The sequence below is a fragment of the Arachis hypogaea genome, chromosome 14 (assembly GCF_003086295.3).
Source record: "Arachis hypogaea cultivar Tifrunner chromosome 14, arahy.Tifrunner.gnm2.J5K5, whole genome shotgun sequence".
Classification (NCBI taxonomy): Eukaryota; Viridiplantae; Streptophyta; class Magnoliopsida; order Fabales; family Fabaceae; genus Arachis; species Arachis hypogaea.
This window is the reverse complement of record NC_092049.1, coordinates 19,971,901-19,985,164: the sequence shown is the minus strand read 5'-3', so window position 1 is coordinate 19,985,164 and position 13,264 is coordinate 19,971,901. Positions and strand designations below refer to the sequence as shown.

The 13,264-nt window shown below is 36.3% G+C and overlaps 1 protein-coding gene across 37 annotated transcripts; it reads left to right on the top strand.

Annotated features, from left to right (window-relative positions):
- The first annotated feature begins 7,875 nt into the window (after positions 1–7,875).
- Positions 7,876–12,936, top strand: LOC112741764 (signal peptide peptidase-like 3). Of its 37 annotated transcripts, none has more exons than XM_072213903.1 (12): positions 7,885–8,487; positions 8,618–8,681; positions 8,873–8,948; positions 9,674–9,964; positions 10,109–10,176; positions 10,300–10,347; positions 10,684–10,733; positions 10,849–10,882; positions 11,029–11,183; positions 11,467–11,560; positions 12,176–12,324; positions 12,505–12,936. In XM_072213903.1, exons 7-11 carry the CDS (start codon positions 10,721–10,723, stop codon positions 12,195–12,197), a joined length of 318 nt encoding a protein of 105 aa, XP_072070004.1. In that variant the 5' UTR covers positions 7,885–8,487; positions 8,618–8,681; positions 8,873–8,948; positions 9,674–9,964; positions 10,109–10,176; positions 10,300–10,347; positions 10,684–10,720; the 3' UTR covers positions 12,198–12,324; positions 12,505–12,936. The 37 variants fall into 37 exon arrangements, with proteins under 37 accessions (XP_072070007.1, XP_072070002.1, XP_072070001.1 ...); XM_072213902.1 differs by having other exon boundaries at positions 7,885–8,681; positions 9,674–9,780; positions 9,907–9,964; positions 10,143–10,176; positions 10,283–10,347; XM_072213906.1 differs by having other exon boundaries at positions 7,876–8,681; positions 10,143–10,176; positions 10,684–10,724.
- The last annotated feature ends 328 nt before the right edge of the window (positions 12,937–13,264 follow it).

The following is a 13,264-nucleotide window of genomic DNA, read 5'->3' as shown; positions in this document are numbered from 1 at the left end:
TAGGTCCATCAACTTGAAAGATCATTACCAAAATACAAACCAAACTATTACATCAAAAAGCATAATCATTTGTCTTCATTCACTTCTGTCTCGGATGCTTGAACTCAGGATTTGGAATAAACTGGAACATCCTTGATGTAGTACCCTCACTTGCCGCTGCAATTGTTTCTACCGAGACGCCTTGACTTGGTCTAGGTGGTGGAATAGGAGGTGGAGTGCTAGACTGGACTGGTGCAGGATATTGTGGTCTAATGATAGGCTGCTTGGCCATTGCACTTTGGAGAATTGTCGCTCTAGAATTTGCTGCACCCTATGATAAAGAAGATAGCATATGCATAGAGTAAACAAATTTATGGTAGCAAATCTAACAGTGCATTAACACAAATTACATATCTTTACATTTAGTTTTTCACTCACCATACTAGACACAAAACCTGGTGCATTAGCTGCGGGCTGAGTTGAATTAGGATGATCGACCATATTCTAAAATAATGAAAAAATTAGCCAAATAAAAATCCAAATTGGTCCTTGTGAAATTTAAAAAAAGACATATAAGTCCCCAATGTTTTTTAAAGTATCCACCTAAGTCCCTATAGAAGTCTTAAAAACTCAATTTAACAATCGCGAGCAACAATTAACAGGTTATTTATGGTGGTTTACCTGCACCTGGGGTGCTGATTGTGAGAAATGTATCTCCTCTGCAGGTTGGTTTGATGTTCCAGAATTTGCACCAGCCTTTGTCTTTCTTCTATTTGGATTAGTTGGACGTCTAGTTGTTGCTGCTGGAGGTCCTTTGCAAGTCTTGTAATTATGGCCAACCTCTCCACACTTGCTACAAGTAACTCGAAATGTCTTCTTAACTTTGTTGTCGTCAGTTCTGCGCACTTCAGTCTCGGATGACTCTTTTCTTCTTCTCTTGACGGGTCTGCCAACTGGCCTCTTTAGCTTTGGGGGAATAGGTTTCAGATAATTTGTCTTCTCCCAGTATTCTTCAGAATTAACAGGTTGTATGCAATGTTGGTACGTTGCTATTGCTGCCCCAATCTTAAGCAGAGGGTGGACATATGTCTCAGGTCTATCACCCCTTCTAGCTATGACAGCAAGTGCATGAACGCAAGGAAGGCCTATAATTGCAATGTATTTAGCAACATACAAGTGTAATTTAACAATTGTAAATTAACACACAAAATATAGTGAGTATCCCGGTTAATTGCCAAGTATTGCATGTACATTTGTTTGTAGACAGGTTGACAGAAAGCTTCTTGGAGCCTTGTTGAACCTCGAAGACTCTCCTTTCTCGTCACCAACCCAAACTGGCTGACAATATCTAACATCCTTCATAATTTCATCAAGCCTTTTTTGTTGAGTGGGTGCGATCTGAGTTCCGATGTGTGTCTCTAATACTTGTTTGTATTTAGTCATCCGTCGCATGATATAGCACCGAAGCTCCTCACACATTGTAAGAATTGATTTTGACTGGTAGTTCACTATTTTTGCGTTCCAAACCTCACACATGTTATTGGTGAGGTTGTCACACTTTGGTCCGTGACTGAAGTGAGCTTTGGTCCAGCAAACAGGCTCAAATTTTTCTAGATAACTCCATGCTTCTTCATTGATCCTTTTCAACTTCTTCATACTTGCTTGGAATTCAGCATCAGTAGTGCATTTAGCACATTCCCACACAACATTCTTGACTTGCTTGTCCTTGTATCTATTGGTAAAATTTTTCCAAATATGCCTGACACAATTTCGGTGATGAGCATGCGGCATCACCTCCTTTAGTGCCGGCAACAATCCCTAAGAGCAAGTATATAAACACAACTTAAATTGGAAATAGCAGCCAATAAATAGCAACTGAATTTTTTGAACAAGCAACAATCCCTAATAGCAAGCAAATAAACACAACTTAAATTGGAAATAACATGCCATAACAAGCAATATATTGATAACATCATTAGAGCAATCAGCTCGAAGACATCTAGTCCTAACAAAATGTATCATCAGTTTTCATATTAAAAACTTAAAGAGGTTTTGGTAGAAAAAGAGAGAAAACACTTAAAACCAAGTCTGGTATTGAAATTCTACTTCAAATTCTCTTATGACTAAATCAATTAGTAATGTCCATTTTTCTTTATTGTTAGTACTCTGAAAATATTACTTTATAGTGCAGAGCAAGATTAACCCGAAAATAACTAAATTAACTTATAACATAATCAGCAACTATAAACAGTCCCAACAATGTAACATAATCAGCAACTTAACTATAACTTAATCAAAACTAATAGAACTAACAATGTTAATTAAAAAATAGTGCAGAGCAAGATAATTAATCAATTGCTTGTTAGTTTATATCCATTAAGTAAGATAATTAATCACAACTAAATTAACTTATACATTAACTCGAAAACAACTAAGTTAAAAGAATACCTTTTGTTGGTCTGAGATAAAATTCCACCCATGAATGTATTGATCTCCAAGATCTTCTTATAACAAGGTGAGGAACTACCTCCAACTCTCCTTTGTTTCACTGTCAACAACAGCGAATGCTATCACATAGAAGTGATTGTTCACATCTTGACTTACAACGGACAATAGCTGGCCCCCAAAGTATCCCTTCAAGAAGCAACCATCAAGACCGATTAGTTTTCTACATCCAGCTTTAAAACCCCTTTTACATGCATCTAGAGAGATGTATAGTCTGTTAAACAGTGGAAGGGACTGAAGGATGGGTGTCACATCAAGAATGGTGGAGCTCCCTGGGTTACTCCTGTATATCTCTGTTAGATAGTCCCTCAACTTGCTATATTGTGCTCTCTCGTTGCCAATCACACGCTCCCTTGCTTCCTTGAGGGCCCTATATACCATCTTTCCATTAAACATAACGTTGTAGTCGATCTTGATGTGCTCATAAGCCTCACTCAGGGTCATGTGAGGCTGAGTTCGAAGCCTCTTCTCCAGCTTCTTGGCTACCCACTTCTGATCTGCCATGTTGCTTCCAAATTCTCTGGCACAAGTGTGATGAGAAGTATAAGTCTTGATTTGGTAACTCTTAAGCTGATTATTCCATGTACAATAAATTAGCCATGGACAAGGATTCAATTTGGCACTACCAGTTCCATTTTTAACACAATCCTTAGTTCCAGCATTCATATCCCCAACGCCAACTTTGGTAGCCTTAGTTGTCACAGTCTCTTCAGTCACAGCAGCTTCATTCACATTGTGCTCACCTGAAACATTACTTTGCTCCTTTGGCTTTCTTGGCTTTTTAATCCACTCCACCCCATGTTCACAATCGCATCTAATCCTCCTTTGATCATTCTTTATGTACCTAATTTTTCTCTCCTCAAAAATTACATGATCCTTAAAAGCATTCTTAAAACTTTCAATTGTGGCAAACTCCATTCCCAACTCAAAGTTTACCTCCCCAAATCCAACACCTTCAGTAAATTGAGGGAATTCATACCTATCTCTCTCATCTTCAAAGCTTTCCGGAGTCAATAATGTCTCTGATTCATACTTAAAAATTGGATCTTCTTCTTCAATATTTTCCTCAGCCTCATCTTCACCACTACTGTTACTAGCTTCAACAGCATTGGCAGCCTCAAAATTTGGCAATCCAGCTCTTGTTCTAACAGTTTTTGGCCCATTTGCAGTTGGGCCAGATGAAGTTGACCCATGACCTTTTTGTCCAGCATTTTTTGGAGCCCTAATGTTGGGCCTAGCAGCAACAGCAGCCCTTAACATGTTTGGACCTGCATACTTTGATCCAGAACCAGTAGCTCCATTAGTGTTTGTCTTGATTGTACTTGGCCTATCTGTAGCTTTCTTATTCTCTTTTAAAGCCTTCCTTCTTACACTTATATTCCTCTGTGAACTCTGCATTCCTACACCACCCTCTGTTTTTTTTTTGCCAACTTTTCTAGTATTTCTCTTCACAATCAAACAATCTGAGTCACTATCTTCATCCTCAAATCCTGCTGGGAGTGGTCTATATGGTTCATCCTCTGTCATTTCATACCCGTCATCACTAGACTCCTCCTCAACATCTGCATCAGTATCAAAGTCCAAATTGATGTCCTCTGGTGGAGTAACCATTATTGGGTGATCGAAATATAGATAAAACTCGTCAGTCTCTTGGTTCATCTGTTTATTTTCACGCAAATGATTAATCTCCAAATCTCCTTTTATAGGGTGCAACCCCCTCTCCAAGTCAGGAGCCTTAGGATCAAACCAGTACATAGCCTTGTAATCTAAATAGCCTAAACCTTTGAACAGAGTTTCCAGGTCAAAGAAGCATATAAGGTCAATATCCATCTTAGGAAATTTGTCAACTTTTCCATCAATATATAGAAGAACTCCCTGGTTATCACTTACAAAATATCCACCGTGGTGGAAAATAGGAACTACATAATCCTCCATCTAACTGCAAGTACAACATACTTGAAATCAACAAACAGAATCATCAAACCCTAAACTACTCTATTTTGAGAATTTTGGTAACTGAACCCTAACCAAACACTATACAGTCACAACATAACAACCAAACCATTATACTCCATAATTATCACAGAACAGAAACTCAAAATCCAACATACTCTGTAATGGTGACATTCAGCATTGTACTTAACTAATTCAAAATTCCATAAATCTAATCAACATAAGAAAGATAATACAAGCTCACCTTCCTCAATGAGCGTGTTCAACGATCGTAACATCCACTTTCCTCCGTCTTGCGCTCCAATTGTTGCTTCTGTTTCGGGAGCGACGCGTCAATAGAGTCACCCAATGCTAGCGTTGGTGATCGAATTCTTCAGCTGCTCTGGGAGATTAGGTGCGAGGGATTGACAGCCACCTTCTTTGTAACAGTTTGAAGAATGTGTGGGGTTTGGTTTCTATTTGAATAGAAAGGGGTTGAAGTTGAGAAGAAGAAGCCTGACCTTATGTCTCCCACTAAAACTCAACGTACATTTGGTTCCAAGCCCTAAACGACACCATTTTGATGAGGTGGCTGGGGACTAATTTGTCCTTCTATGACACCTGTTCTTATTGCTAGACACGCTGGAGAGTAACTGCGCCACTTCAGCTTTTTTCGGTGGCATAAAATGGAGAAATGGATTTGGGGATTGTTTTGGCCGCGGGAGATAAACCATGGGACTGATTTGGGTATTAATTTTCTTCGGGGACTAAAACGTCCGATTTTAAAATCTTCGGGGACTGATTTGGGTAATTACTCATTAATAAATAATCAAATCAGTTTCAATTTATTTAAAAATAATATAAAATTTCTATAATTCTCGAATTAATTGTTTACCCTACATAAGTGAGATTTTTTATTTTAATATGGAAGAGTGAATAGAGTTTTACCTTAATATTACAAAAAATGAGATTTTACTGTGTTATGGGGTGCAAACACAATACGCAGAATACATATTACATTGACAATACGCAATCTGTGTATTTACAATACGCAGTTTGTGTATTATAATTTAATATTAAAATAATACAATACGCAGACTGCGTATTGTAGTTTAACATTAAAATAATACAATACGTAGTCTGTGTATTGTCTTTATAAATAAAAAAAAATCTGATCTGACAATTTATTCTCTGCAAATTCTACCATTCTCGTAATTTTGTAAAACACCGTATCTTCTAATATTATAGGATTACACCCATTTTTATCCCATATTTAAAAAAATGAACCAAGTGCTCTCTATAACTATTTAAGGAAAAAATCGATACAAAAATTAATTTATCTAAAAAATATTAGAAAATAAATAGCCATCAAAATTTTTTATTTAGAGTAATATTCGTAATGCCTATAAGAGTGATAATACTGTCAGATTTATGGTTACCTATCTCTACTCTTTATCCGGTTAAAATGGATAAGATGGTATTATTTTTATATTTTTAGGCTGATTTATTTATGTTATAAATGTTAGTATAGTTATATAAATTTTAAAATTTAACTTTGTTTGATAATTATAAGAGCAAAATAATTGGATAAATACTTAAGAAATGTGTTAAGAGTTCACTTTTGTATTATCTTCAAATAAAAATGTGATAGATTCTATTATATATTATTATAGAATGGAATGAAATTGAATAAAATAAAATTTGGTCTCTATTTATCTATTGTCACCTCTAATATCTAATGTATTTTTTCACCTAACTAACTAAATAATTGGATTGGCGACACTAACAAAATATTCCTAAAAAGAGTAATTTGTTACCATGCTCTATTATTGAAAATAACACAAATATCTTTGAATTTTATAATTTTATACAAACTTTATTAAACTGATGGATTAAGTGTAAATTCTTTCGAGATTTACAAAAAGAACATACAGTTTTACTAGAGTTAAGATTTAAAATGATCCCTAAAGTTACACTTGAGTCTTAAAGTAATTCCTGAACTTAATAGTTACCCAATTTCATCCTTGAAGTTGTATGTCGGGATCCACAGTCGTCCTTTTAGCAATTTTCATCCACCTGGCTCCACCGAAAATCTGATCTGGACTCCTCTGTGACACGTTGGCAAAGAGAAAATGACCTAGTATTGTTGTGGTGCGCAAATAGAAGAAAACGACATTGTTTCACTCTCAAAACCTCACTCCCTCAATGTTAAACTAACGTATGACCTCCCCCTCTCAAAACACAACACAAACAGAGCTCTTCTCTTCTCTCCTACACTCATAAATGGCATTTGTGCAATTGCTGTAGCCGCAGCAATTTCTGTCAAAAATCCAGGTTCTAGAGGATCAGTTTCATCATCTTCATCAGACAAAGAGTTCTGAAGACTGGTTTCTATGAAACAGAAAAGGAAAAAAAGGAAAAAAATATATGATAATAAGATAGCTCTATTTTTTTGTTAATTTGATATTTTCAGTAGTTGAACAGATTGTCTTCGAGTGTAATGTGTGGGTATGCATGCTTGTGCTTTGTGCTATTTGCTAGGGTTTACTCAAAGCTAGGTTTCTTAGTGGTTAGGTCAATAAAATTATGGACTAAGTAGCGGTTGTTTGTTAGCGTGAAAGCTTGTTTTTTATGGTTTAGGGTTTACTGCATTTACAATTGAGAACAGGATTTTATGTTTTAGTTATGGAGTTTTCAATTTGGTAATGTGGTTGAAGATAATGAGTCTGATAATTCAATTTTTTTTAAATTGCAGATAGATGATCCTTTGATTACCATCATATTTCACTATGGAGAGTCATTTATCACAGAGCATGATGGAAGTATGACTTACAATAGTGGAGAGATTTTTGAGTTGTCGGGAGTTGATATAGACACACTGGATGTCTTTTTCATCTGAGACCACAACAAGAACATTGGGTATGACAAGGTGACTCAATCTTGGTGGTTGGTGCTTAATAGGCCATTGCAAACTGGTCTAAGAGCTATTACAGATGATAAGGAGCTCATGGAGATGTGTCACCTTGCTCAGAAGAATAAGAGAGTTATCCATGCACTACAAGAAAAAAGGCCTATGGCGACGCTTTTTTCTTGCTACGCTTTAAAAGTGTGGCCAAAAGTGGTCAATGGCCACGCTTTTATGTGGGTGGCGATTGATTAGAGATTTGGCCACGTTTTTTCTTGCTACGCTTAAAAAGCATGGCGAAAGGGGTCTATAGCTACGCTTTTATGAGGGTGGCAATTGATTCGAGATTTGGCCACGCTTTTTGTTGTTACACTTAAAAAGCGTAGCCATAGAGAGAAACAGGTACACTTTTAAAGCGTGGCGACAACTTTTTATTATAGTCACATTTTAAAAGCGTAGCCGTTTCCTACAACTCTTTTGGCACGTTTCAAAAGCGTAGCCAAAAAGATTGGAAAAAAAATGTTTTGAACAGGATATAATTACTTAATTACATTGCACACCATCTTTCAAAATCTCTTTCTCCTTAGAATCCTGAAACTCTTCGAACCTTTTTTATTCAAGGAAGGCCCTTCCAAAGAAACCTAAACTCTTCCAAAGACCCCAGGGTAGTACTCGGCAACCCCAGCAATCCGAAGAACATTGTCAGAGCTCCCTGTTCCGGAACTCTAACCTTACCCCTTTTTAATTAACAAACCCTAACCTAACACCCACCACACGGGCCCCCTTTCCCCTCACAACAGTGCCGCATCCCCACTCCACCTTTTCCCCTCTCCAGCACACACAACACAATACACACACGCACCACGTGGAAGAGGAGAGCTCGAGGAAGGAGACGCCGCCTTGCTGCCAGATCCGTCGCGCCCAGCCCGCCGCCACTGTCGAGTCAAACCCGAGAGAGAGTGTGCGACGATGAGAAAGGAGGAGTCATCACCAAACGCGTCGCCGCCGCTGGAGGAGCTTCACGCTTAGCCGTCGCCGAGGAGGGGAAAGAGGAGCTGCTCCTGTCGCGTCAGTCACTATCATGATTCCTGGTTGCTGATGAGGGATCTGCGAGAATCGTTGCCGTCGCGGAGGAGGGGGACACGCGAGAGGGAGCCGTCACGGTGGTAGCCATCGTCGCTGTTGAGTACATGTTCATGATTTTTCAATAAATCTTTGATCATCATTTAATCATTTATTTTGAATATTACAATAAATCTATGCTTTTAATTGTTATTACTCTTCTCCAATTGAAAGGAACCGATGGAAGGAGAGAAAAGCAGGTACCGTCAAGTTCCCGAAGAACAAGGTTACTCGCAAGGTTTGGCTTCTCATCTGAACAAAATTCATTTGTGCTTCTTTGTTTGTGTTGTTTATTCTCTGATTCATTTGTTTATTATTTTTAAGTTTAACTCTGTTTATTCAGCTTTTCAGTTTTCACTGTTTAAATCCACTTGCTTTTTCTGGATTGAGATATATAAATTAACTCCTTTTTGATGTTTCTTGTTGTAGAGTTTTCTTCTGCTGCAGCAGATTCCATTCATTCAGTCTTATGCTGGAGATATCAACCAAGTTATCCACATTATTGGTCAGTATTTTCATTGGGTTATGCAACTTATTTGTCTCGTTTTGTTGTTATTGGATTTAATACTTTGTATGGTTTATTGTGGATCTTCCAAATAATACTTTGTTTAGATTAGAAGCTTAGTTGTGCATTATTTCTCACTTGATTTGCTCTTTTTTCGTTGAATCGCCTAATCCTCTTACTGTGTTCTTATGTGCCCTAATCTGACTGTTATTTACTAAAAGAGTACCAGATTCAATTTTTGGGAATATACCTTTCTATTACCTAGCTATTAGTTGTTGCATGTGAAACCAATCTGTGGTTGCAATATCTTTTGAGTTTTACTATTCTGTCACTGAAAAATCAGGGTTTCAAAGAACTTGTTTATTGTGAATGAATGGAATAATAAAATGGTGCAAGAACAACGAGAAGTCCTTTGTTTATCTATAGAAATGGTTGGGACTTGGGAGGGAGTGATATTTCTTATGGTTGATTTTGCCTAGGCACAAATTCAATCATAGCTTTAATATCATTAACCTTTTAGATTTTCATTTCACTATGTTGCTGCGGCTTATGGATTGTGTTTGTTTTTGTGAGTACATACATATCACATATGCTTGATTATAAACAGGTGATGGTGGGAAGAATATGCTAGTGCACCCTGTTTAGTTTGAAGTTAGAGTTTATAATCCTTTGATATCTCTAGTTCTCTAATGAAAGTCTTGTAACTTGGCTTGATTTGCTTGCAGATTTTCATGTTTGTATGATCATATCTTTGCTGATAATTTTAAGATTATGGGTAGAGTTAGAAGAAAGGGTAAAAAGCTAAATGTTAATCATGAAGATGCTGTAAGTGGTGAGGATGAAAAGCTTCCCACACAAAAGAGAAGAGGAAGGCCACAAAAACCTCTTAAAGATGAATTTGATGACGAAGAAGTTGAAAAAGTAGAGTGCTTACGTGTTTATGTGTTTTGAAATGTAGCTAATTTCTTTGGCACAATCCGGCCAACCAATAACACAAGATCTTCTTTCTAGTGGTGGTGAGTTTTTGTACTTTTAGATTTGTTTGCCGTTGTTTGGTTTGAATATATATTTTTTTTAGTAGTTGAAGACTTTATGATGGCTATAAGTATTTTCTAACTTTTAGTATTATTGTGGCAATTGATATCTTAATGTTTATTTAGGGAAAGTGCTTACTATTTGGTTTTGTTTATCCAGAAGAAAAGGCATAAAGAAAAAGTTGATTCAAATGGTAATTTATTCCCACTATTACTGAGTATAGGCATTTGTATTCCTTTGGTTTCTATATTCCTTCTTTCATCTTGAAAATCCAGTTTCAGTAGTTAGCAATAATGCAGGTAGTTCTCCATTGCAGCCATCACCATCTTCAAGCAGTTAATTCTCTTCGAAGTCAACAAGAAAGGTAACAATCTTGTTACCATTTCATATGGAATATTCATTTCATTTTTCAACTATTGACAGTCATTTCTATAGTTTCTTTTTACTTTTTGCTTTGCTGCTTCTTTGCTATTTTCATTTCTTTGCTATAATTCTCAGTTTCTCGCATTAAAAGTTTTAAAAAGAAAATTTAGTCCAATTAGTGCTCTAAAGAAATTCTTTTAAAATACAAAATTGTTCATGTATTTGATGTTATTAATTAAAATCTAGCATTTTTTCTACTGGTAATAGCTATTACCAAAGGAAGGGTAATGCTCAAGCACTCTAATGATTTCACTGTCACTTTCTTTGCTTCGCACAGTTGTTAGATTGGATCACATGGCATGGCATGTTGGTAAATGGTAATTGATGTATGAGCTGACTGTGATTCGAAACTAGTTTTATGGAATACTTTTAACCAATTAATTCACACAAAAAGGTTTGAATTTCCTCTGTGCATTAATTAAAGTTTGGTTTATTTTTCGGGAGATGCACAGTTGTATTGTAAGCCTCACTTTAAGGTACAATCAATGTATTTTTCCCTCCTTCTTCAGTTAGAAAGGTAAATCAATTTTCTTTCTGTTTGATGTATGTTCTATTAATTTCTCTCTCTCTCTCTCTCTCTCTCTCTCTCTCTCTCTCTCTCACTTTCTTAAACTATGAGCAGAAAATGTCAAAGTTTCGGTCAGAAGACAGTGAATTTACCTCTGTTCAGGGAGGTCTCTATTTTCTCACTTGTAGTGTTACTATTTTCTGTTGCATTTACGATTTTCTGGGTTGCTACTACAGCAATCATATTCATGGATAGGCCAAGATATTCTTGTAAGTTCTAGATACTAGTACCTGCAAAATGGGTCTTTCTATTATCATTGCTGTTTCTGAATTCTTTTAAATGGCTAGCAATTCTAATATCTGTCTCGTAAGGGTAACTTATTATATCTTGGAGGCAACATATGTCTGCCACGTGGCTTAAAAAATAATCTTCACTGTGTGGATGTTAAGGATTCTACAACCAATCTTGAAAGATATTCCCTTATATTCCTTTCTTTAAACTCAACTTAGCCACTATAATAAGTTTTTATAGTGTTCATTATTTCCTCTGTAGTAAGTACATTTACTCTCTGCTGCTACAAGGACAATAACACAGCCATGGCAGCTTTAGTTTCAACCATAGGAGCTGTCAAAGGAACTCTAATCAAGTATGAATATGATATGTTACCTTTCATGTAGTTAGCTATAGCTTCTTTCCTATTCATAGTGTGCAATTTTTACGTGAAATTCAAATCACTGTTTTTCATTATGATTTGAATTTTGATTTCATGTGTGCAAATCCTTTTTCTCTCTTGTCATATTTGCTTTGATCATTGTGAACATTTCTAAACTTGTCATATAAGGGAGAGGGCCTACCGAACTAGATATATTTGTTTAGGATGATCTTAACCAGTAACCGGTGGTGAGTGATTCTGATATGAAATATCATTTTGATTGTTTGATCTACTAAATGAATGTAGCAACAATGCAGCAATGTGTTTAGGACTTGGGAGCATGACAGTGTTGTAACAAGTTATTAAGTAGGTGAATCATTGATATTTGAGCTTAAAAAATTGAGATGTCTAGTTATGTAATATTCATAAACATTTGTGTGGAAGTCACTAAATCTTGAAGATATCAATGAATCTCTCCGTGATTTGTAATTCCATTTAAACATCTTTATTATATTCATTGAGACATCTCCTTGTGTGGTTGAATGGCAGTCTTGATATTCTTGAATTTCTCTTCATGTATCATTTCTTACTGAGAATGTTCTGATGCAGTGGCCGGTGTATATCTCGCTGAGAGGCTTAATACTGTTATGAGGATGAACTGGAAAAGCTTCTCTAGTCAAAACTATTTTGATCCAAATGGATTATTCATGTCAGTTCTTTGGTCGGGTCCCCTTCTTGTCATTGCTATGATAATTCTGGTTAGTATTTTTCATCACGTAACTCATTTAAATGATGGTCCTCGTTTCTTATTCAATACATTGAATTGAAGTATCTTGTCTCTCTGGCAGATCAACACACTCTTCTCCTTGTGTTACTTGATTGTTAGGTGGAAAAGTAACTCTTAAATAACAAGAGAATAATGTAATTTTACATTGCAGGCGAGTTTGAATGGTTCTGGAGCTGTGACTTCATCAGTTCCCAGTTCATCAGCTTTCTTTGGAAGCAACTTGAAGAAGGTTCGTCAAGAATCTCCAGCAGCAGCAAGGTTTCCACCGGAAGCTTCAAGATTGTGGCGATCGATGAGGACAAGAAGATAAGGACAGATGGAAAGGGTTGGCCTATGATATCTCAAATGACCAGCAAGATATCACAAGAGGGAAGGGTATTTTGTAGTTTTTAATGTGTATTTTGTAGTTTTTAAAGGAAGTAGATAATGTAATAGTTGTTGGAATTGTAATGCATGTATTACAAATTCATGGGTAACTGTTCTCACTTTGACTTTTTGTTAGAGCTTGTCATGTGATCAACCACTATATTTAGTGTACAAGTTTATGAAGGTTTTATATTGTTAATAGTAATTAAAATTGTTATGAAGGTTTTTTATATTGTCTAAATTTTACATTATCTATTAATTCTGTTAGATTTTATTATGAAGATTAAAAAAAAAACAACTAAACTTGAACAAACCTATCGCCACGCTTTAAAAGCGTCGCTATTCGGTACAGGGGCCATTTTTCGCTACGCTTTAAAGCGTAGCCATATCTCTAGCTACTGACACGCTTTTAAAGCGTAGCCATATCTCTTGCTATTGGCACGCTTTTAAAGCGTGACGATCTTTAAAAGCGAGGCAAGAAAAAAAGTGTGGCGATAGGTCACCAAAAGCGTGGCGATAGAGCAATCGGCACCCTTGCAGTTGTG